This window comes from Pelophylax lessonae (genome assembly GCF_965119305.1).
Source record: "Pelophylax lessonae genome assembly, chromosome: 8".
NCBI lineage: Eukaryota > Metazoa > Chordata > Amphibia > Anura > Ranidae > Pelophylax > Pelophylax lessonae.
Window position 1 is genome coordinate 188,811,390 of NC_138775.1, and position 26,470 is coordinate 188,837,859.

General features: G+C 42.8%; 1 protein-coding gene across 1 annotated transcript in view; it reads left to right on the forward strand.

Moving 5' to 3' along the window:
• Positions 1-26,470, forward strand: part of SNX7 (sorting nexin 7) — a 176,654-nt gene that overhangs the window by 120,275 nt on the left and 29,909 nt on the right. Inside the window, exons 7-8 of the mRNA XM_082265910.1 lie at positions 403-489; positions 15,030-15,182. Of these exons, the coding sequence (XP_082122036.1) occupies positions 403-489; positions 15,030-15,182 (240 nt within the window). The remainder of the gene's footprint in view (positions 1-402; positions 490-15,029; positions 15,183-26,470) is intronic.

Consider the following 26,470-nt stretch of genomic DNA (forward strand, 5'->3'; position numbering starts at 1 on the left):
TGTTTCCAAACGTTATAAAGAAAGGGCCAGTTTACTGTCCTTCAAACTTTGGGGGGGGGGGGGGGCAAACTGTGACCATTGAGAGTAGAAAGGTCCCGAAGTTGGTGGGGAAAAAAATAATGCCCTGCCCTATCTTTGATGTTATTGGTAGGAATTGTGCCTCCTTATTGGTATCATTTGGTCCAATTTTGGTGCCATTGGGAGGAATTGTGGCCCATCTTTGGTGTCATTGTGAGGAATTGTGCCTCTTCGTTGGTGTCGGGGGGATGATATTAAGCCCCATTGTTTGTTTCAGTGGATGAAATAGTGCCCCAAAGGCTGGAAAGAAGCAAGCATGTGAGAGGTGTAAGAGGTTTTATTATTATTGTTTTTATTTATTTTTCCCTACTGTTTTTACTTAAGGGTGTACTGAAAAGAAGAGACCAAATTCAGGCCGAGCTTGATGCCAAAGTGGATGCTATGGCCAGTAAGAATGCAGATCGAGAGATAGTAAGTATATATTTGTGTTTTATCTCAGTTTTTTTTTTTTTTAACATAGAATTGCAAAACTACTACATACATATTATTTATTCTTGGAGTCCCATATATTAATTTTAAACACTTTTTAAAGCACGGTTAGCATACAGTTCTTGGCAAAAGTGAATGAGTTCAGAGATCCTAGGCCTCATTCACACGGGCATTGTCAAACCTGTATTTATATGCATCGAGACCATTTCTTAATAGAAGTAATTATTTTTCAGTGTTGCCATTCAGACTGTGCGTTTAGATGCAGTCACTTTTAGCTGCTTTTAAAGAAAATAGAATTCTGTGCTCCAGGATCTGATTAGACATTCTAAATGTTGCTAAACTTGTGTCAATGCATGTAAAACCTTCTTTAAAGCAGCAAAAGGTAATCTGGGTGGTAAATAAGTTGTTTATACTACTCAGATGACTTTATGACTACATGCATGACTTTGTTTGGAAAAGCTAAATGCATTAATGCTAGTGTGAATTAACCTTAATGCTATACTTAGACAATTCAAACCAGCTAAAATGAACTGACTGGGATAAACCTGTGCCCAGAATATGTTTTTTCCATTTTATCAACAAAGAGAAAAGCACTGGTAAATAAATCCTTCCTCAGAAATTGTGGAGAATCTTCTCTTTAAGGTTCACAACAGAGGCACTGAAATCTCAGCTCCTCTCCTCAATAATTTATATGAAAGCTAGCCTACCAGCTTTCTAATGTAAACACACAGTAGGTGTTTCTAAGTTGTTAGAAACTTACTGAAGCCCTACTTAAAAGTATTTGCTGTAATCTTTGAGGTGTTGTTTATATAATGAATCACTTCACAGTACAGCCAGCTACAGAAAGGTCAGTAATAACTTATTTTAAAGTCCAAGGAACATGCAAAAATCCATCAACACTTGCAGTTGGACACCCCATCAATGTAAGTAAATAATTATATGTAAATTAAATGTAATAAATAATTATTTGTTTAATCTAAGAGGTAAAGAATTAGGGTGTAAATACGTACCTCATTCCATGCTCCAGCATGGCCGCTCCAGCTCTGCAACTGGTCTCCCACAGCTGCTCTGTAAGCTTCAACCAACTCTGGTCAAACTCTAGCCTCCTGAATGTGCAATACAGGGTTAATTTTCCTGTATTGTTCTTGATGATACTGAGGTTCTGCCCACAGAGCATAGTTTGGGGCAGCGGAGGAGAGCTGGCAGGAGTGAGGTATCCGTTGGGAGAAACAGCTTCTTCTGTAATCCCCTTGAAAAGTGGGCAAATAACTCTCGCAGTGCATGGGTCCCGACTTCAATGATGTATTTTTCTTTTAATTCCTTAATTCAAGCTTTAAAGTTATTTATAACTTGTTAAGAATTTGCAAATACTTATTGTCCATAGTCTGGGTCTATGCTGTACCAAGCCTAGTTTTAGTTTAGCAAATAACAGTATGTATGGGTTTCTCAGGTTTCCTTTTGCACCTTTCTGCTGCAGCTGTCATGTGATCTGCTGCTTCCTCACCATCTGCATATTACTTAGCATGCAGTTAACATGACATAATTATAATTGATGCTAGATCCGCTCATTGATAATTCTGTTTCCCATGCATCAGTATTTTACCTTCACCTGAAATCGCTCCACTATCTGTTCCTCCCTGAGCATGGAATCTCCGTTACCACCAGTCAGTGGTAGGGTAGTGTAGTTCTGTAAGTATTCGGGATGTGAGGCATCGAATTGGATGCCTTTCAGGAAGATGTTTTTGGGAGCCTTTTTTCTTTCCTGTAGAAAATGTGATCTCTTTGCACTCAACCACATGAATTACACAAGTTGTATTCACAACTTGTTTGCAGTAGAACAGGCCAATCACATTAAAAGAGAAGAATTGGAATTAAAAAAATTAAAATAATTATTTATACTCGCCTAGGTGGATGCAACATCAGTCTGATGCTGTATCTGTCACTCCACTGCCTCTAAGACCGAGAACCAAGCAAAGACAGCTGATCACTCAGGTCTTGGTTTTCAGTGAGCAGAGAACCAGTGACTGTTATTCATTGGCTCTCTGCTCTGCCCCTCCAGTACTCACTGGAGCTCTGGGCTGTGGAGGGGCGGGAGAGCGGCTGGCTCAAGCTATCAGCAGTGTGATGAGGGGCAGAACAAGCTCCTGCTGCCAGTCAGATATTTGGGTGGAACCCGACATTAAAGTCAGGATTGATCCAGAGAGTGATGTACGCCGATAGCAAACTTTAGCTTGCTGTCGGCTAAATATGAGTCACTGGAGTGCAGAACTAAGTGCACTCCTGTGACCCAGAGTAGAAGTAGGGCAAAACAGCGTTAACCCTATTTCTCCTTTAAGATTTTCCAGCAAGTTGGAAAATCTTTGTATGACGTAATGAGCACTTCTGGTAGTGGACGCACTCGTTATCGTCTCCTACTCCTTAAGGATCTAATCCTTCCCAAAGCTTTGGTTTTTGCTCTGTGTAACCATCCAAAAGGTTCTAGGGTTAAGTTGTTAACACCTGTGCAGTAATGCCCCATAGACTTAAATAGAATGGACTATACTGCCAAAGCATCGTACAGCCTGGCACTAGATTTTTACTAGTAGAAATGTAGACCATGCGGGAGGCCTCTATTGTTGGAGTGAAGTAAACCACTGTGGGGGAATGATGGCTCAGCTGTGTATTTGAGGGCTAGAAGCAGTGGGATATTGCATATTGCAGAACTTGTCCTTGAATTTTGTCCTTTAATTCAATAATTTTACATAGACTGGCAGCACCCCTTAATGGACTTTGAAACGCTTCCCTTTTTTTTCTTTTTTTTTTTTTTTTTACGTGGTCCACCATAATATAACAACAGGTTTTTATTTTCCCTGTCAGTAATTCATAAAAATAACAAAAGGCAGTTTAATTACTTTAAAATCAAAATAGTAAAAAAAATCTTCCAGAAACCTATTTCTTTTTATCTTATGCAAGGTTATCTCAGCAGGTGTATTGCTTCCAAACATCAAATGTTGGTCACGTAAGAGTGTTATTTTAAAGTAGCAAAGAATGCTAGGTTAAAGCCTCTGGACAACATATGGAGATTGACTACCACAGCTAATTAATGAGCCAACCAGGAAAGTAATTACATAAAGCAAAGCACAGGGTAACAAACATCAATAAAAGATAAGTATTCATAGAGGGCAGCTGGAGATTGGGAGTAAGGGATCAAAAAACATCAAATCAACTTTTATTCACGGAAACTTCAAACAAGCTCATCCAGGGTGCATCTCTTTAGACATAATCTAGGTAAGTGACAGAGATTGTAATTCATTTGTTGAATATCTTTCCCTTAATTCATAATGAGGCTGGGGATATAAATGTTAACATTTTTTCCCTGGGTGATCTCAATGTCCTGTTCCAAAAATTGTTTAAAGAAAAAGGCAAAGACAAGAACAAAGGACTAGTTACCAGTGTTGCCTATGCTTTCCTTTAGCAATTGATGCCGAAGAGGGCCCTATACCAAAATAATTTGGACGAGACTGTGGTTTACCTTTATGTAGGTTTGTCTTGCTACCCTAATTTTGAAGGAATGTGATGCATCTGCTTCTTTGTTATAACTTGTACCATTGTCTCGCTATAAGTGGTACCAGATTGTTGTGCATGGATCAGCGGGGGCTTAGTTTTTCTCAAATCTGGATTAAGCCCTTTCCATGCCCTTTAACTACCCACTGAAGTTCAAGCTTTCTGAAGCCTGGAAAGGATCCTAATCAATGTGAGTCTCCTATAGACCTATATTGCTTTTAACAGCTGATCTGAAATTGCTCACTAAAGTTCTCGCAATGCGGCTCTCAAAAATTATACCAAAAATTGTCCACCAAGACCAATCGGGGCTCATACCTAACCGATCCACGGCTAACAACCTCCATAGGTTATATTTATATTTAAAATCAAGGAAAGAGAATATAAAACCAAAGCCCAATATCTCTATCACCCTGCGCTGATGGGAGGATGTGGATGTGCTAAACTATATAAATAAATACAGTATATTAGCAATATCTAGCAGCTGCCTTGATGATATATTTATATTTCAATATTTTATTGAGTTTTCATGAAAAGGTCACAACAGTGCAAAATATACCGTCAGGCCATGGCCAGAAATTTAAGTAATAACACAGCATCCGCAAAACAGTAGATATAAAAATGGAAACAATGGAATACTGGCTTAAACATTAACATAGGCATAGCCCCCAAGCCCTCTCATTCAGTTTTGGCTGGCCCGGGGCCCCGCCCCCCAGGGGAACTTACTGCCCCCAGGAGGGAAGGCGGTCCCCCAACCCCAATATCGCACACTAGACCGGTGGAGGCGTCTGCCAACTGCCATTCCACAGGAAACCTTCCTGTGTGCATAGCCGAGGCAGAGGCCATGGTCAACGGTAACAGCGGACCAACCATGGTCCCCTGACACTATAATCCCTGTGACAGGCATTATAGCATACAAACAAAAACGGGGAAAAAGAGAAGACAAAGAGAAAAAAGAGGGAAAATTAAAGAGCAGCAGGAAATGTATAGTAAAAGGGAGCAGTAGCGGTGGAAAAAAGGGGGGGGTTGGCGTCCAGGCCCATATCCTCTGAGTCAGGTTCACACACAAGTCATGTGGTCAACTGCTCCCCCTCTGCCTAAGGGGGGCCAGCTAAGTACCTCATCCAGGGGTTCCAAGTTTTTTCAAATAGGCGCATTTTGTCATTAAGTAACGCCACCATCCTTTCATTTATCATAATCCAGGTCAGCTTCGCTTTCAGCAGCTAAATCGGCACCACCGGAGTCCGCCATGAACGGGCTATTGCAATTTTAGCGGCCGTGAATATAAAAGCTATGAGGCGTTTAGTGTGTTTAGGGATTCCCTCGACAAGTCTACCCAAAAGTGCCTGTTGGGGAGCTTTCACTAGGTTAACATGTGTTATAGAATATATAAAGTTATATGTGCGGATCCAGAATGGTCTGACTTTCGAGCAAGTCCACCAAGTATGAAGGATGGTGCCCATTTGTCCGCATCCCCTGAAGCAGTTGGGGGATGCAGTCCGAACTGCTGCCGCCAACCTGACCGGGACCATGTGCCACCGTAAAAACACCTTATAGTTCGCTTCTATTAAAGACGTATTAAGTATGGATTTAGAGTTAAACAGAGCTAGAGAGTTCCATTCTGTGCGGCCTAGTTCCTCACCCAAATCCTCCTCCCAGCACATCATATAAGGAAGATTAATGTCATCTTCATGCAGTATGTTATAGATCGTGGCTATGCAGCTTTTTTGTTTATCCAACGTACGGCATAAGTACTCCATCGGTGTGGAGGTGGTAATATCACATTTGCGCTTAAGGGAGGTTACATAGTGAGAAAGTTGGGTATAACGATAGTATTCTCTCACTGGGAGGGAATGTTTCTCCCGCAACTGGGCTCTAGTGAGCAATCCCCTATGATCGCACAGATCCACCAACCTAAGAAAACCTTTCTTCGTCCACCACTCGAATACTGAGGGACAGAGGCCCGGAGGGAACAAGGGGTTGCCTAAGAGGGGTGCCAAGGGAGCATGGGGGGGACTTAAAGTTATGTTTAAGTTTTCGACAATCTATCCTATATTGCCAAAGAGGGGACAGGGTGGGGCAAAGAACCCCCAGTCTGTCCTTGGCCCGTAGCCACAACATATGATGGATTGGCACATGTGGGAAATGTGCCGATTCCAATCGCATCCAGATGGGATGGGGGTCCCGGGAGTGAAAGCGGATTAGGTGGGTTAGTTGAGCGGCATGCTAGTACTTCCACAAAACCGAGACCCCCAATTTATGCACTGCACGATCCCACAATCTGGATTCCTATCCATATTTTTAAAAAAGGCAGTGGCATATTCCGTACTGATATGGAGGAAACAAATTCCCTGTATTAAACTGGAAACTCTGCAGGAAGCAAAGGACTGGAGTAGACTGGCAGCCCCTAACCCATATTACTACTATCTAGCCATTTAATTACGACATATTACAGGCTGGTTAAATCCTGAGTCCTCTGACCCTGTTAGAAATATTATCATTAAACTGCTATCTAACAGCAATAATATAGAATGCATAGAGGCAGGAGAACTTGGAAAGTTGTCTCAATACCCCACGTTGGCGCTAATAGAACCTGGTGTGGAACTAAACGACATTTCCAGTAAACGGGCTACTCTACCTATTACCGTATTATAAACAATAATAACTACAGGACTTCTCTAATTGGTCTCAGCATAGTTTGCTTTATATATCCCATCTATATCATGGAAGTCTATTAAAGGACTTTCAATCGCTGAGAGAGGAATATCGCCTACCAAACATTCTATTCTTCGAAAACTTACAACTCAGGCATTCCATTTCAGCTTGATCTAGAACATCCAATTGGGAACTAATTAGTCCTGCGGTACTTACACAACTTTTAACATCATCAACCAAAAAAAAAAAGTTCAAGCTTCATTTTAGTAACGGGGGACAAAAATGTGAGCCCTGCAGTCCAACCTGGACCTACGATCCAGGAAAGCTTGACAGATAGGTTTGAAGACTAAAATCTGTATCACAAGGTTCCTGCACTTTTCCATTAGAAACATTTTAGGTCTGGTCAAGTTCACATTTGTATGTCTGTGCAATGCCTAGCTATGTCTACCACATTCACAGGGGGAGCTGATGTCAGACTTTAGGGTGTCTATAAAGCAGAGGATGTGACTTTTTTGTAAACATTTGCTGATGGAGAAGTCAATACATTAAAGGAGAGTGATTGATTCTCCAACTGCAATTGTTATATTTTAACTCTAGTATGCAACTCTAATTGTTTTTCTTGTGAGAGAAGTGAGGGACACGCAAATTCATATACATTCAGGTTAATAGACTGCCTACTGGAGAGTATGACACTGTCAAACTTCCCTTCCTAATCCCAGCATTCCTTATTGGTTTGCTGTCATCTAAGATGAATGGATGTATTTTCTCTACTCTGCTGAGAAAAGTCTATCCTTTTTACTAGGTCCTATTTTTCTTCAATCAAGATTCCTGCTACATTATCCAGAGCATCTTTTCTCAGCCTGAATTTGTAGTGCTGTAGGAAGACCCCCACGTGACTGGACAATTGCGGGGCCAGCTTGGAATAAGATTTCAGGCACAGGGTTCTGAATTGTAGCACTTTCTTGGTCAGAGTATATTGCGTTAGCCATTAAGTGCTTTCCAGGCCCAGACCTGTGGCACAACCTCAGCTGTATCCTGCCTCTGAAAACTCACTCTCCCACTATTCAACGTTGAGGAAACACTATCCCATTGCTGCTCCTGTCTGCAAGTGACATGTGGAATTCCACCATTTATCTTTGTTGCCAGCCTACATTGCCTTGGTTATCTTCAGTTGCCTGCTATACCAGATTTGTAAGTATCTGAGACCTTGTCTTGTACCCTGAGCTAAGTTTAATTCTGCCTTGTGGTACAACACACCTTGTTTCCTGACACATAGGGGCAGCCCAGCTATACGAACTTCTACTAGCAAAGACTCCACTAAACAGTTCTGGTGCTACCTGTAGTGTACCCCCTGGAGTTCCAGACACCGACAGTGAGAATTTTTGTCCTATTTTAGAGTATGTGACATCAGCAGAGTCCTCCTTAGCTTTGTCGGACATAGCTGCCTCTTTGGCTGTATCCCAGAATGAATTCACTGCAGTCAAGAAGGCTGTTTCAGCCATTATTGGTCATCCTCTCTTTAAGGACTGCACTGATAAATGACTGGAGGACCTCTCTAGAAGTCTGTTTTCTTTGGCAGTATAACCTATTTTGGGATTTACTTTTCACCCTAGCTTTATGAACTAAAATCAATGAAAGGGACCTTATCACAAGGAGTACACACATCCATGGCAATGAATTATTTAATCTTAGAGTATCTAGAGCTCATGATAGCAGCCTTAGAAATTAGAAGTCTCCTATTGGGTGGCAGAACCCATGTGCCTGCCGTTTGAGGGACACTGTCTTTTTGGAGCTTCCCTGAATCCCCTCAAAAAGGATGTTACAGGGGTTGGAGTACTCCTCTTCCTCAGTAGAATAAGCCTAGGGCTCTGCCTGGGAAGGTTCACTCCTTATCAGAGGCCAGGAAAAGTCCTTTTCATTACTCACAGGCCCCAGACCTTGATGTCAAATGCAAATCTAGCTCCCAGTCTGCTTGCAAACCCTGCACTTCCAAGTCCCACAAACTCAGATAAATCTTCTTCACTATTTGGAGGGGCAGCTGTTTGCCTTTGTGGGCAATTGGTATTTCAGATGCGTGCATGCAAGTTTTAAGGAGTTAAACGTTAGAATTCTGCTCCCAGCCCCCTCACCAGTTCATTACTTCCAACCTGCCGGTGTCACAACACAAAATCCTGTCGTGGGAAAAGTCAGTTCTTTTCTTGGACAAACCAAATTAATCTGGCACCAAGCACCAGGTTTTCCCAGGCTTGGAGGCTCAGGACTCTTGCTTTTGACAAGGTTTTCACAACAGATGCCAGTTTTTTGGACTAGGGTGGAGTCCTGGACACCTTGTTAGTGCAAGGGACCTGGATATCATAGGAATTTTGTCTTGCATTTAACATTTGACAATTCCATTTGGAGGGTTATCACATATGGACTCAGTCCAACAGTGTCAAGACAGTGGTGTACATCACCATCAAATGAAGAACCAGAAGTCTTGCTGCCGTCAGAGCAAAAGAATAGATCCTCTCCTGGGCAGAACGTAATATTTCAGCTTTGTCTGCCATTTATATCCCAGGTGCGGACAATTGTCAGGCAGACTTCCTCACCTGGCAGCACCTGAACCAGGAAATGTGGTTCAAACACCCAGAGGCGTTCTAGAACTTGTCATAGGTAGGGATGCTGGATATGGACCACAAGTTACTACAACTAACTGGGCAAATTTGTATTCAGGTACAGGGATCCTCTAGTGAAAGCAGTGGATGCTCTTGTGGGCCTGTGGGATCAGTACAGCCTGATCCATGTCATAGTTCTGGACTAGCCCAGGAGGATGTGGTACTCCAACCTGGTTGTGTTCCTAGCTGATGGTCTGTGGTGGGCTTTTCCAGATCATCCATATGATTGAGAGGCATCTCTCAATCGGTGATTCTCCCCTCCCCCATGAGGAAAGCTAGGAATTCTACTTCCTGCAACGTGTACTATCACACATAGTAATCATACTTTGCTTGGCGTGTGTCAAGAAACTTTTATGCCACAATGTAGGCATATCTGAGGCAAGAAACTTTTAATTTAAATATTTACTTATTAGAATTTTCAGTAAAATGAACAAGGAGTACAATTGTTTCATCAATTTAGATGTTCCGACTGGAGTAAATTGTATCAGGAATAAGGAAATTTAGTTCCATTGTGGTATAACCAAACTAAAAAAAGAGGAGAAATAAGGAGACAAGATGTATTTGTGGTACAAAGAGAACATCATACAGTTAGAGAGGCAAGTAACTTTTATCGCAGGGAATTCACATTGGAGCGCATCTTAGCTTTTTTCAAACCTGCCTGGATCAACACTTGGCCCTTACTACCATCAAGAATCAGTTCTCTGTGATAGCTGTTCCAGAGACCTCTGGCTTCCTATACTTTGATCAGGATTTTTGTGCATGGTGTCTCCTGTGGCTCTCCCTTGACTCTGTAGGATTTAAATTCTGTTCTCTCCTCACTTAGAGAAAAAAGCTTATTTGCGTCATTTGAACCTATCACATCTGCAAATTGTATGGGCTGGCAGCCTTCTAATGTAAAGAACCTTTTTATGGTACTATACAAGGACAATGTAGTGTGTGTCTTTCACCTGAACATCATTCTTCAATCCCTTTGTCCAGCTCCAGTTCCCCAGAATGTCATTTCTCTCCTTTGCCTGGATGTAGCTTGTGCTGTGCAGTTTTACCTTGCAGCCACTGGTTCATTCAGAAAGACTGATTCTCTCTTTGTCATTCCAGATAGTCCTCATCGGAAAGAACCAGCTTCTCATTCCACCTTTTCTTGGTGGCTCAGACAAACCAAAAGTAATGTGCTACCCTTTCCTTTCAAGGCGCACTCTACCAGATCTGAGAGTACTTCGGTTTTTTGACATCCAGCTACTGAGATTTCTGTACTTAGGATAAAATCCATTTCTTGAGGTTCATTAGGAGACACAATAATTCAGATACAGCTTAGGTATACTGCAAGTCCAGTATTTATAAAACTATATATTTGCATCCCCAAGTATCTTTTAACCACTTAAGCCCCGGAGGATTTGGCTGCTAAAATACCAGGGGGTATTTTGCGATTCGGCACTGCGTGACTTTAACGGACAATTGCGCGGTCGTGCAACGCTGTACCTAAACAAATTTGACATCCTTTTTTTTCCCACAAACAGAGCTTTCTTTTGGTGGTATTTGATCACCTGTGCGATTTTTTGATCATGCGCTATAAACAAAAAAAGAGCGTCAATTTTGCAAAAATAACAATATTTTTCACATTTTTTATATGAAATGCCCCCCAAAAAAAAAGTAAAAATCAAAATTTTTTAACATTTTCGGCCAATTTGTTTTATGCTACATATGTTTGGTAAAAAAAATCGCAAAAAGCGTATTTTGATTGGTTTGCGCAAAAGTTATCGCGTTTACTAACAAAGGGAAAGATTTTTGTCATTTTTGGTGTTTTTTTTTTTTAACGCGTAATGGCGGCGATCTGCGATTTTTTTTTTTTTTTTTTGCAGTACTGCGACATTGCGGCAGACAGATTGGACCCTTGACTGACATTTTTTACACTTTTGGGGGTACCAGTGACATTTCTACAGTAATCAGTGCTATACATATGCACTGTTACTGTAAAATTACACTGGCAGTGAAGGGGTTAACTTTTTTTGAGAGGGAGGGTCTATGTGTGTCCCTAGGGGCGTGATTCTAACTGTGATTGGCTGTGGCTTGAGATGTATGAACAGTGATCAACGGTTCTACATAGTAGAACCGTATGATCATCATTCATACACCGGGGAGAATGACAGGCCGCTTGTTTACATTAGCCGCCCGCCTTTCTCCCTCTCCCCTGATGATCGCCGAGTGACCGGCGGACATCGGGTCCGCCGGTCACACGCGCGGAGGGGTCCGTGACCACTCGGGAGCGGGAGCGCGCCTCAGGCGGTGCGCGTTCGCTCTCTAGACCCTCACATGCTAGCGACGCAGACCTACGTCACTCTGCCTGTGAGGGGCTGACTTTCGCAGTAAATAGTCATGCGGCGGTCGGCAAGTGGTTAAATAGGAGCTGCAAGGGGCTATTTTGATAAATCCGTAAATTTAGGCGGCTCATGTGCTTTCCTGTGATATAAGATTTTGTACGTTATTTATTTAACAAAATGGTAAAATGTGCAAAAGTATGTTAGACAATATTCATTGGTTGGAAAACCATATATAGATTTATAAAAATTGTTTGGGCTCTTAGCCTGACTCAACCTTTATAAAAAATGTATAAATGCATCCCAGGAAATTGGAAGTGTTACCAGTAACAGCCAATAAGTTTCAATTAGTCATGCATTCAGTTAACGCATGATTGTTTTTATGCAGTAAGACCTTGTTTTTTCTTTCTCTCTTTTTTTTATAGATCATCCTTTGTAAGTGTTCTATGTCTGGAATATTTCCTGTATTATTCATTTAGATCTGCTACAGTTTTTTTGAATGATGATAATTTTCTTAAATACATTTCCGCTGTGTACACTGTTTGTGATAAAATCAAATGAAACCCTACCAAGAAAGATGTTTTCATATTTGAATTTGGGGTCTTTATGTTAAACAATTACTTTCTTAACATCTATCCCTTAGGAAAATACAAGCCTAAAACCAATCTGTACATCAAAACATGATCATTCAATCTGGCCAATTACAAAACAATTGCAGATGCCAGCATAATATGCATGGTTTTATTCTGTGCCAGTTTTCATATGCAGAAAACACAATCTGTGTATCATTTTCGGGTTCCTCTCACCCAAGGGATGTCCAATGGCTTGAAGATTTTTATGTATTTAATTTTTTTATTTGTAGACAAGAACACAGATGGCATTTATCAGTGGCAGAGAGTGAGGAATTCTAGAAATGTGTAGCAGCTACTCCATACATTTATACATTGCTCTTGTTTAGGCTGAACAGAACCTATGCATGTTTTATGATTCTCCTATGTCATTTGGAAAATTCTAATTGTTTTATGATATATCAATACTGTATTTAAAGCTGAACTGCAGATATATGGCGCCCCCTGCAGCATGCATTACTACAAGCATTTATGCAGTATGCAACACTTTACATACTGCATTTTTTTTATGCACCATTTAATTTAAAAATGCTTTATATACAGGAAGATTTATGATAAAGAGAGAAACATAATCGGGAAGGTATTGTTCATTGGTAAAATTATTTATGTATTTGTAAACCTAGCCTCAACTTTTTAGTCTGTGCAGTCTGTCTAAAGCATCCTTTTTTCAACCAGGGTGCCTTCAGGTTTCTTCAGGGGTGCCTTGGTAAAATGCCTAAAAATTGCCCAAAAATTGTATACAAGCCAGCAGGTGGATGAAGCCTGTCTTTTAGTTACACAAAGCCAGAGGTTTTCATGGTCAACCATTACAACCTTCTAGCCGCCGGCATCCTAACAACCAGTTGTGTCATCGGTTGATAAGTAGGAGGTCAGGCGCCTGCACAGAATCCTTGTTTGCCCCTCTTTGTCACTACTGAGGTCACAATAACTGAGAGAGGGCAAGAAACTGAGAGAGAAGAGAAATGTTGGAATACTATTCGGTATTAGTGTGCAAAGTTGTATTTGCTTTAGAAGAATAAATCACTTCTAACATTGGGTGTCCAAAATTTTAAAGGGTGCCTTAATGAAAAAAGTTTGGGAAACATTGGTCCAAAGTGTGGCATGGGGCAAAGTGACTGCTAGGTAGATCAGGTGACAAATCTGTTCTGCTGCGGATAACTTAACAGTGCTAGTTGTGTGTCATTCATTGCCTCCTCTGCCTCAGGTGTCTTTGCCACCCTTCTAATCTGTGCTATCGCTCCTAAGGCGCAGGTAAAGGGCACACTGATCCCTCTCAAACCCAGCATGTATGCACATCTCCCAACACAAGAGTTAACTCCTGCACCCTCAACCACTATTCCAATTTTACTCACCTTTTCATCCCCTGCCAAACTCTTCCATCACTGCTTACATCTGCATCCCCTGGCACCCTATTTCAGCACTGCTGAATTACTTACATTTTTACTTACTTTTTTCCAAAAACTTTTATATGCATTAGGCCTCTTGCACACGATACTCCTTGTTTGAGCATCTCGTGGCTTGAAAATGCTCAGTACAGCTTTTTGAGCTAAAATACAGCCCATTAATTGTAATGTGCCTATGCACACAGGAGCGTAAACAAGCACTGTGCATTCTTCAGTAAGAACAAAATAGAAAAATCTGCATTTTTGGTCAGTAATTTAAGCCTCAATGCACACAAATACTCGCGAATACTCTCAAATACTCGCAAATACATACAAAAAAAAAGGTCTGGAAAAAGTAGATGCTCAAACAGGAGTATTGTGTGCAAGAGGCCAAAAGGAGATGCTCAAACAGGAGTATCGTGTGCAAGAGGCCTTACAGTGTTCAATACAGTAACATACTGTGCTTGGTTTTGAAAAAAAAAATGCTTACTTTTTCAGATGCTCATTACATTTTCCTCTCCTCTCCTCGCATACCGCGCATTGGATGCAAAGCCCCAGAAAACTCAGGAACCAAGTGCTCAGCTTCCTTCCATACCTTAACATGTACAGTACACCCTCTTTTGCAGCTCAGTGTTCTACGACAGTAGGAGATTATAGAGCCCCCACGGTTCATGCATATGATGCTTAGTTATACACTAAATTAGAGATTTTTGTAGGAGATACATTCTTTAGGGATTTTAAAGGCAAGATTATTATTTTTTTTTTTTAAACGACATGCATGTTGTATATGTTATACTTACCCGCTCCGTGCAGTGGTTTTGCATAAAGCAGCCTCGATCCTCTTCTTTTTAGGTCCCCTGCCAGCGATCCTGGCTCCTCCCCCCTGCTGAATGCCCCCAATAACCAAGCCTCTTGTTATGGGGGCACTCGGCAGGCTGGCTCCCGAGCTGCGTTCCCGTGAATGTACACTGCTGCTGTGTGACCTATTGAGGAGAAAAATACCCCGGAGATCCGTTGCTTTCATGCACATCGCTGGATCCAGATAGAGCTCAGGTAAGTATAAAGGGTGGTTGGGGGGGGGGGGGGTAGGAAGCTTCAATCAGAAGATTTTTTTTTTACCTTAATGCATTAAGGTAAAAAACCTTGAGCCTTTAGAACCACTTTAACTCTTTACATATTTGGGTACTGCTCAGATCAGGTTCTTCATCATACTGAGAATATCAAAATGTATTACAGGCTTGGCACAGCTTAAATGCAGACATTGCACTCCACTTCTCTTTTACACATTCATATTTTCTTTGAAATCATGTATCCATTTTATCTGCTTATAAAATACATTTTTAATTGCAGCTGAAAGAAGAGGTCGGGAAACTGGAAGACAAAGTTGAATGTGCCAACAATGCTTTGAAAGCCGATTGGGAGAGATGGACAAAAAACATGAGATCAGACTTAAAAGATACGTTTGTAAATATGGCAGATTGCCAGATAAACTATTACGAACAGGTAAGATTATTTTAGCACTTCTTACATAGTATCAGTACTACTTGAGGTAAACACCTAAAAAAAAAAAAAAAAAAAGTTTTTCTTCTCACATTATCATCTTGCAGCTGCTGGAATTAACACTAAGGATTTCACTCACTGTAATAATGTCTGTTGAACAACCATAAAATGCAAAGATTTGAATTTTATAGACCTTTTTCCCGTATCACTTTCCCTAACCCTACATCTTGAAGCTGACAACATTTCTGCTATGGATTTCATCAACCGCACCAATTACAGGTTAAGCCTGTTGAGGTATTGCAGCCAAAAAATACAATCATTTTCTAGAAGAGCCCTTGTTTTTTACCCATCTGACTACACTGTGCCAAGCAGCATGGTGATAGGAGCCCATGCTGTTTAAAAGGGAAAATCCTTATTGTTCTTACAGGTAAGAGTTCCAATATTTTTAGTTTTCCATTTTGGTACTTTTAGGCTGTGCTTTAAACTTTAATTTAAAATTATTATCTCTAGAGTTATCTCTCCATTCAGACACAAATTCTTAGGAATAGACATTTGTGTGCATGGAGTGTATTCTATAACAAACACAAAACGTGGCAGAGCAATGCTGTCATATCTGAGCATTAGGAGGCTGAGAGTGGGGCATGAGGGTGGTTGGATCGTGTGTTTATGTCCAACCTTCCTTAGATACAGTTGGACACCCTTAGACATTGGCATCCATTGTTGGTCAACAGATGTTGGAAGGGTGGTGCTTGCTTATTCAAAATAGGAGTGCTTTACAACCAAGCTCATTGCAAGTGAAACCTATTAGAGGGTTGAGTCTGGGTGGTTCGTCTTGCACTGGATTGTAACAAACCGTGATGGCTGCTTTTTATCCTGAAATGTAGCTATCTTTCTCCTTTCTACTACAGTACTTATGGTGGAGATTGGAGAATGAATCACTTTAGAGACTGACACCTGGTGCTTGCTAGCAGGTTTATATCTGCAGCAGTGTGTCAAATATTTCACGTAATGAGTGCTTGAGATTGTCAACCCTAGGAACAGACTTCTGTGCTTCTATGCTCTTTAAATGCCTACATAGTGTTGTACGAGTGATCATTATAGTTGAAGTTCAGTCAACAGTAAAAAGTATCCTTGCAGTAGGACCTGGCCTCCTTGCCACCTCACGGTTTGTTTTGTCTAGGGGGATTGAAATAAGCAAAATTCCTTACATTAATTCTCACTTCCTGGTAGTCGGCGCTCTTCTCCTCTCTACCAAGATGTGCATGGGCTCTTGCTGTCTATAGTTAAGAGTGCAGGACTGCTGGATATTGCAAGGATAGTACTTTCTGCCACCTTGAGTTGAGTTTTAAACAGAAATCCTGTATTCCAATAAAAATTTTAAATCCCTGCTAGGTCATTAATCTAACAAGCAGCCACTGTGAAACTGTGATACCAATCAATCAAATAAATTATAAACCAAAAAGCAGCACTAATAAAAATGATAAACAATAAGTAAAGTGAAAATTCAAAACATACAGTATAAACCTCAGTCAAAATACAGAAAAAATGTATGAGTATATCACCCTTCAACCTGGTGATCAATTGCATACACAAAAGAAGTAGGTGAGTAACACTAAAAACAGTCCAAAATGTTGTATAATTAGTGTTGCGCAAAAATAAAAATCTGTAACACTATAGGTATAAAATATTCGCATCTGCCCTAGTTCTGGTATAAGTGGTGTATATAAACTTCTTATAAATATAAACATAAATAATATAGTGCATACCATCTTATAACATCAATTTGTAAAAATCAATAAAATACATTTATAAAGTGCTGAGTGCTATATCAATAGTTAATATACCAATCTTCCTAAAGTTACTGCAAATTGTGCTTACTATATCATCTTATGCAATGTGATAATAATAGAGTGTAATCAACTTTAAAATATCAGAAGCAGTCCATAAAGTGCTTGAAAACTTTGATAATATATTGAAAATAAGTCCATAGTGAATAATTAGTGCCAAGTGCTTGTAAATTGTCCTCTAATTGTGCTCGAGCCACCCAGTGTGTGGCTGTGCTCCCAACCAAAGTGCGTGACCAGTTTGTCACAAATCCTTATCACACCGTGCACCCCCTTGTGATTGGGCGCTCACCTCAAATAAGGGATGTAAATACCAAAAACGTAGACAATGGTTCCTCCTCGGGATCACCTCTCCTTACTTCCACTCAGACCCTGATGGCTCACTGAAACCACCTTCCAACCTGTACCACCGGCGCTCCAAGTGGGCGATGATATATATACCATGCGGAAAAAAAATTCTCAAAAAATTTCTCTCAGCCTGACAGTCTCACCTATGATCGGTTGCAACTACCGATCCGCCGTCCAATCAAATCCCCCTGAGGAACATACGAGGTCCCTGTGTCGTCACGCGTAGGGGAGGGGCAAGGACGGATGGAGCATTGCACCGATCGTAGGTGAGACTGTCAGGCGGACCAGATAGGAGGGTCATACAGCCGAGGCGGCTCCCATTGCACCAGGAAGGTATCCGGAGGTGACTCAGCATAAGCTGAATGGTGATTCATACGTGCATGTATGCACCATAAAATGTGAGTGAGATTACTTATATTTTAATCTACAATAAAGCTGTAAAAGGGTATAAGCACTATCTTGAGAAATTTTTTTCCGCATGGTATATAACATCGCCCACTTGGAGCGCTGCTGGTACAGGTTGGAAGGTGGTTTCAGTGAGCCATCAGGGTCTGAGTGGAAGTAAGGAGAGGTGATCCCAAGGAGGAACCATTGTCTACGTTTTTGGTATTTACATCCCTTATTTGAGGTGAGCGCCCAATCACAAGGGGGTGCACGGTGTGATAAGGATTTGTGACAAACTGGTCACACACTTTGGTCGGGAGCACAGCCACACACTGGGTGGCTCGAGCACAATTAGAGGACAATTTACAAGCACTTGGCACTAATTATTCACTATGGACTTATTTTCAATATATTATCAAAGTTTTCAAGCACTTTATGGACTGTTTCTGATATTTTAAAGTTGATTACACTCATTTATTATTATCACATTGCATAAGAGGATATAGTAAGCACAATTTGCAGTAACTTTAGGAAGATTGATATATTAAATCTTTTTCAAAAGGAACAAATAACAATTACAGCATACAGGTACACTGGTTGAAGACAGCAACAATCATAGTAAACATTGCGTACTTGGCACCACCACTGGCCAGCGCCATCTCAACCTCCGGAACGGGATGCCCCCCAGACCAGCCCCCAGCCGAAAAATCCCGCAAGTTCCGACAGGAAGGCCGCGCCAGACCACCCCTATCGGGACCAACACTGTGGCCCAGCACAACCCCCCGCCGTCCCCCGCCGGGGCCGGGCACCGGTCCCCAGGGCACCCCCCCCACGCCCAACCGGCGCCAGATAGGGTGGGCACATATACCACTAATAACTCTTCAACCCTTGTATAACTGGGTAGTTTAAATATTGGTACACAAGACTATCAACAGGACAGTCAATAACCTTAGCCTCTAAAGCATTTACTCGTCAACATTCACAATTTACTTAGAGATAAATACATCGAAATGCCCCAGCGCAGGACTGTTCCTACCCTGGGAATTTCAGTGACCAACTATTCCAGGTTTGTTCGAACTGCAGACTGCGGCTGTTCATATTAGCAAAAAATTTCTCATAGGAGCATTGAGCTCGGACCCTAGCAACCACTTCCATTGTTGAGAGGGCAGTATCAGACCTCCAGGCTGCCGTGATTGTCATTCTGGCCGCTGTTAGAACATGGGTCACTATGATACGATGGAGAGGAGGGATCCGTTGGATTCCTAGACTCAGGAGAGCCAAAGCTGGGGACATCGGGATCGACTCCCCAGTCAGTGACCGAAGCAGGGCGAACACAGCCGCCCAATAACCCTTCAATTTCTTACACTGCCACAGAAGGTGATACAGTGTCCCCAACTCCCCACAACCTCTCCAACAGGAAGGGGCCACCTCTTTATACATTTTCTTCAGTCTAACTGGGGTCAGGTAGCTGCGGTGGAGGATCTTAAGGGACACCTCCCAGTGATTGGTGCAATGAGAGTAGGAATAACCGGAGCGGATGGCAATCTTCCAGTCCCGCTCCGAAAACTCCTCCCCCATGTCGGCCTCCCATGCTGCCATGGAGGCCGTTCTATTACATCTAGATTGGTGTTGCAAGGTGTGATAAAACCACGAGAGGCCTTTCGGCTTATGATAGCTGATGAGCATATAGTCCCACACCTCCGATGGCACCTCAATTGTCGGGTCTGGATGTTTAATATGATAGTGGTGCAATTGGGCCCAAAAAAAAGAAGGCCTATCAGTACAGGTAGAGCGCAGCTCCCCATATGTGGCGGATCTAGATATCGCCTCAGGCGGAATTCTCAAAGATGGGATAAGGAATTCATAAGCTGCTAGCTTCAGTGTCACCTTATTCCTAGGGATCCCTTTCAATGTTTGCACCTCCCCCCACGCTCCCAACGTAGCCCTGAGAGAGGCCAAGTCCGGGGTATACACCTCACGTTTTGTCAAGGAAGCCAGTAGCAGGGCTGGGAGTTCCTTATCCGCTACCACTGCCTTTTCCAGGTGGACCCATAGTTTGTCTGGCTCGGGGTCAAACCAAGCTTTTGCCTGATCCAACAGAGCCGCTGAGTAGTACTTCCTAAGGCATGGGAATCCTGTTCCCCCTTTGGCCCTAGACCTTATCAACACAGAGTATGGGACTTTTGGTACTTTGCCCCCCCACAGGAACCTCCTAAACATCTTGTCCATATTGTGAAAAAAGGATGCTGGTATTGCCACCGGTAGTGTCCGAAAGTAATATAATATCTTCGGTAGCACCAACATCTTAAGCGCAGCAATGCGCCCTAACCACGACAGTTCATAAGATGCCATATGCGTTAGGTCCTCCGTGACGGTAGATAGTAATTTAGAGAAATTAACATGGTATGTTAGGGATGTCGGAGCCACCAAAGATATACCCAAGTACGGGACTGATCTAGAAGACCACTGAAAGGGATACTGAGCTTTAAGTCCCTTCAGCTCCCTGGCGGATAGAAAGGTCGGCAGGCACATGGATTTAGTCACATTTAGTTTATAATAAGATATAGCTCCGAAAGCGTCTAGGTGACGCTGCAGGTTTCGAAGGGACCCCTCCGGGGAAGTCAAGGTGAGGATCACATCGTCCGCGAAGAGCCCAATTTTGTGGTCCCTGCCCCCCACTTTGATTCCAGAAATTCCCGGGTCGCTTCTAATGGCCTCTGCCAGAGGTTCCATTACTAGGGAAAAGATAAGCGGGGACAACGGGCACCCTTGGCGCGTACCATTAGTGATTGCAAATTTGTCTGACAGCGCACTCGACGTAAACACCCTGGCCGAGGGCTTCGTGTAGAGTGCCGAAATCGCAGAGAACATGGGTCCCTGAATTCCAAATTTAGACAGCGTCGCCCTAAGGTACCCCCAGTGCACCCTGTCAAACGCTTTCTCAGCGTCCAACGTCAGGAACACCGAGGGCACCTTCCTATTCTCCGCAATCTGCAACAGGTCCAGCATTCTTCTAGTGCCGTCCGGTGCCTGCCGACCCTTCACAAATCCCACCTGATCCGCTTTAATTAAGCTGGGGGTTACCTCTGCTAGTCTTACTGCCAATATTTTCGCATAAAGCTTGAGATCGGAATTTAAGAGGGATATGGGACGAAAGTTTTGGGGCGCGTCGGGTGGCTTACCAGGTTTGGGAAGTGCCACAATGACTGCTTGCAGCATTTCCTCTGGAAATGAGGAGCGCTGCCCAGCCTCGTTAAACAATTTACATAGAAACGGGGTTAGGGTATGCGTGAACGCTTTAAAGTACTCGGCGGAAAAGCCGTCCGCTCCAGGGGATTTATTCGGGGGCAGTGACAATATAGCCGTCCGCACTTCTTCCTCCGTTATTGGGGAGTTTAAGGTTTGCAACATCTGTGCAGACACAGTAGGGAGTTGCAGCGAGTCTAGGAATGAAGCTATAAGGGAGTCCGAGGGCTGTGGAGTATTCCCGTCATCTTTAAGATTGTATAATGAATTATAATAACTGGAGAAGGCATTAGCGATTGCATTGGGATGGTGCACTAAATTGTTCGTTTTGGGATCCTTGATAGAGGACAATTTTGCTTTTTGTTGCCTCTTCCTCAAGTAATTGGCCAGCATCTTACCTGATCTATTGCCCTGTGTATAGAAGCGCGCTTTGGTTAGAAATAAAAGACGCTGATGGTCCTCTAAAAGCCTGCGGCGGACAAGTAGTCTGCAGGCGGTTAGCTCTTCTAACCTAGGAGGGGTGGGGTCCGCTTTATGAGCGGCCTCCAGAGAGCAGAGCCTCTCCAAAAGCAACTTCATGGCCTGGGCCTTCTCCCTCTTGATCCTAGATGCCTGCTGAATCAATAGCCCCCTAGCAAATGCCTTGTGGGCACACCAAAGAGTAAAGATATCCATCCCAGGGGTATCATTATGCTCAAAATACTCCCGGATCCGACCATCCAGCCGCTCCCGGTGGCCCGCGTCCCGGAGCACAGAAGCGTTGTTCCGCCGCAGATGAACTGGAGTACTCATATGGGGCTCCGAAACCACCACCGAGACCGGAGCATGGTCAGACCAGGACATTGTGTGAATCGTGGATTTTTCAACCACTCTTAGAAATTGCAAGTCAGCCACAAATAGATCCAACCTGGAATAGGAACCATGTGGGGCTGAGTAGTAAGTAAAATCTTTATCTGTAGGGTTGAGACAGCGCCATACATCATACAAATCAGCTGAATGTAAAAATTTTTGAAGAGTAGCCCTTGCCTTACCCTGGGCGGGAGAGCAGTCAATCTGCGCATCCCCTATGGAATTAAAATCCCCGCAGTACACTGTGAGACCCCTCTTCACACGGTCCACCTTTTTCACAAGTGCCCTCAAAAACCTAAGTTGTCCCTGGTTAGGGGCATAAAGATTAACGATTGTGTAAGTAATGTTATTAATATCACATATCAATATTAGGTAACGGCCTGCTTCATCAGCAACCATATCGTGCAATTGAAAAGCCACAGAGCTTTTAATCGCGGTGAGCACTCCCTTCTTCTTAGTAGCACCAGAAGAAGTAAAAATATGAGGGTATAATTTATCAGAACACTTAGGTGGTTTGGACCGTGCAAAGTGGGTCTCCTGCACACATACAACATCTCCCCTAAGCGCTCGAGCCTCCCGCCAGAGAGATCTGTGCTTGAAGGGGCTGTTAAGACCATGGGCATTAATGGTGACTATATTAATAACCATCTATGGGTAGTAAAACAAGAGATGGGCTAACATGGCAGTCCACAATTCCAAAATCATTAAAATAAAAGTATGCAGCATTGGCAAGAGAACAAAAATGCCCCCCAGCAGGGAACGGAGAAAACAAGAACTGGAGAAGACAGTACCTGCAGTTCTCATACATTGGCACAGTCACAAACCCTTGTTGGCGACTTGAATACGGTCCGGAGCCACTGTCCTTGGTCACTTGAGTTGTAGTATCCAGATCATCGTAGAAATCAGTGAGGCTAAAAAATTGTAAAACACAACAAAAGAGAACAAAAAAAGAGTACAGAACATTTAAGGAAAGGCACGGGGTAGACCCCGTCATGCGAAAATATCGCAGGCTCAGGTGATGGGGGTTCAGCTCCTATCACCCGGTCACTCCTGGACTCCGACTCATCCAGGTAGTAAATCCACAAAGGGAAAAGAGTATGAAAGGAGAAACAAAAAAAAAAAAAAAATAGGCAGCATCAAAAAAGAGATCCATTCAGAGTAGAGGAACCGCAGCGGGTTCCCAAGACGGTAAGCCCTGAGGCCCAGGGGGATGCCAGTAACTCACTTGTTGACCCGACGCCATTCCGGTTCCAGCCTGGAGGGTTCCGCCCTGGGAGAAGATTCTTGCGGGTCTGGTAGGAGTCCCCATTTCTTGGTCAGCTCAAAGCCGTCCTCCACCGATCTGATGACATACGTACGACCATCTTTAACGATGAGGAGTTTAGTAGGGAAGCCCCAGGAATACCTCACTTGGTTGTTTCGAAGTAGTTTGGTCAGAGGTACCAGCTTTTTCCTCGCCGCCATGGTGAATTGTGATAGGTCAGCATACAGCATATGGTTCCGGCAGTGGAGAGGTGTTCCGCGCAAATCGCATGAAGTCGTCCTTAATGTGGTAAAAATGGATGCGTGCGATAACATCCCTAGGGATTTTATCAGGTAGATGTTGCGGCTTTGGCAGGCGATGCGCACGATCCACCACTGCCTCCACAACTGGTATGTCTGGCATGAGTGCCAACAGCATAGCCTGTACATATGCTCTCAGCTCCGATGGGGAGACTGACTCTGGGACCCCCCGTAGTTTCACATTGTTACGGCGGGCCCTGTCCTCCAGATCCTCCATTTTGCTCTTCAGGGTCTCCATGTCGCCCCCCCTCGCATTATGGTCATCCACCAACTCGTTGTGGGCTATAGAGAACTCCGCCATCTTATTTTCCATATGATCTACTCTGCCCCCCAAGTCCACCACCTCCGTTTTAATACCATTCACACAGGCCACTATCTCCCTGTGAAAGGCGCCGTTAATGGACATCAGCATTTCTTTCATAGTGACATCCGTTAGAGGTTGCCCCGTTGTGGGAAAGTCCTTAATGTTGGCATAGAATTCCAAAGTACTATCTAGAGAGCCAGGGCCGGCGCTGTCGTCCCCAGCGCAGCGGTGCGTCTCGGACCGTTTGGGTGCCGTTTTTTGTGGGCTGCTGGACGGGGAGCCTCCCTGGGATGATCTGCTGCTGGCAGAGGGTGACAACAGGCTCGGATCGCCCCCGATCCCGGGAGGCGATCCGCCCGAGGCTCCGGCGCTTCCAGCCCTTGTATAGGCCTCGGCGCCATTTTGGGGCCTCGGAGTGCTCGTGGAGGAGAAAAAGTCCGTCACCTTACGTGGTCCCCCGCGGTCCTTTCGTTTCCGCATCGTCGCCAGTGGTGTCCCTAAGGGTTGTGAGGGTCACTGGAGTCGGAGTCGCTCACCCACGTCGCAGGAATCGTTGCGGAGAGACCGGGAGCTTCGGAGCTCTGCACTCACGCGGCCATCTCCGTCGGCTGCCGGCCACGCCCCCCGGAAGATTGATATATTAACTATTGATATAGCACTCAGCACTTTATAAATTTATTTTATCGATTTTTTACAAATTGATGTTATAAGATGGTATGCACTATATTATTTATGTTTTAACAATAAGAAGTTTATATACACCACTTATACCAGAACTAGGGAAGATGCGAATATTTTATACCTATAGTGTTACAGACTTTTATTTTTGCGCAACACTAATTAATTATACAACATTTTGGCACTGTGCACTTTCTGAGAAGTGAAGTGTTTGCAGCATTTTAAAAATCTAGGATAGGGAGGTTGCTCGCAGGACTTATCTTAGATTTTTACTAAAAACAGTCCAATGAAATAGTGAAAAAAGAAGAAAAGAAAAAGACAACCAGAGTACTTTTTAACACTCCTCCTTCCGTGTAAAATTAATTTCATAAATATATGAAAATAAATCAGTTTCCTTTGAGTGTGATATGATCCACCATAATTAAGGAGATTCCACCACCATGTGACACCATTCAAAAGCATCTCTTACCACATCCGATGGACCATTATATCATAAATGGTCATAATAAGCTCAGCAGGACATAACCAAAGATGGCTCAACCATGGCAAACAGACCGTGAATGTGCACCCGATGTCACCAATAGATGCAAAAGAAACAGTTTACCATCATAAAATATGTTTAAAAAAACAGTTTATTTAAAAACCTGATTCCCACATTACATAGCAATAAAACTTATCCTTTAGAGAAAAATGTAACTAGCAGACTGATTGTTAAACGCTATGCTCAGCCTGACCGGCAAACAGCACGGACGGATACCAGTAAGTGATGACGTCAATAACGAGCCACGTCACATGGAAGAAATCCTAAATTGTTATGTCCCAAGGCTTTCCTTGCCTGACTGCTGATATCAGTACTAGTTTTGCTGTGCAACAAACCTCTGTATGCTATGCACGACATGCACTATCCTAGAACTAGAGCTACTTCTAGGGAGTTGGAGAGGCTTGGCTGTGCCAGGTATCTGCCTTCCTAAGCGGCTTCTTTTGAATTACATTTTCTGTATTTGCATATGTCTTTAGCTCCAGGAGTGATCATTGCAGCTAATTTACAATGAACACAATTCATCAATTTCATTGTAATGTGGGGATGTTTGTTGATGTTCTTAAACTGAAAAATTGATTTTCTTCCATGCTATCCAATGTAGAAAATTACGCAATTTCAATACAATTTAGACCAAGTAGACTTCTACAAATTATAATATATAAACCCTTCATTTGTATGCATGTGTTCAGTATTTTCAGCATTGATTGAAATTATGCTCTCCTCACACAGAAATCTTTTTCTTATTTATAATAGTGTGAAATTAGCCGTGTCTTTTCAAATTGTTTTTACTAGCACGGTGCAAAAAGCGCTCACTGGAAACTATTCAACATTTATACCATGAAATTATATATAACATCAATTACTGGTAGTGTAATGAAAATAACAGATTCTTAGAGAAGAAAGTGCTTGCCTATCATACAATAAAAGTAGGACTGTTGCCCACAAAAATCCAATTAGATTAAGCACCAGATTTTAATGATGTACCCCTTTAGGCTTTTCTTATTGCATCCTTTCGCAAATACCACAATTCTATGTGGCTTTACAGTTCTGTATACTTCATATACTATTAAAGCCCAATTTCAGTCAATCATCTTTTTTTTTTTTTTTTTGGGTAGAGTTGGAGCCTCTGTCAGTTGTTTAATTATTAACCACTTGACCTCTGGAAGATTTACCCCCCTTCATGACCAGGCCATTTTTTGGGATTCAGCACTGTGTTACTATATCTGACAACTGCATGGTCATATGCTGTAACCATTTAACATTTTTGTACTGTTTTTCCCCCACAAATAGAGCTTTCTTTTGACACTGGCTGGGAAGGGGTTAACATCAGGGGTGATCAAAGGGTTAACTGTGTGCGTAGCCAGTGTTTGTGAACTGTGGGAGATGTTTTTACTATGGGAAGAGATGGAATTTATTCCCTGCTTTACAGGGACACAAATTCCATGCCTTCCCTCCTGTCAGAACGGCAATCTGCCTTGTTCCAGTGGGTGCCATCTGGTACCATTCACCCACCAATCAGCTTCCACTGTTTAAA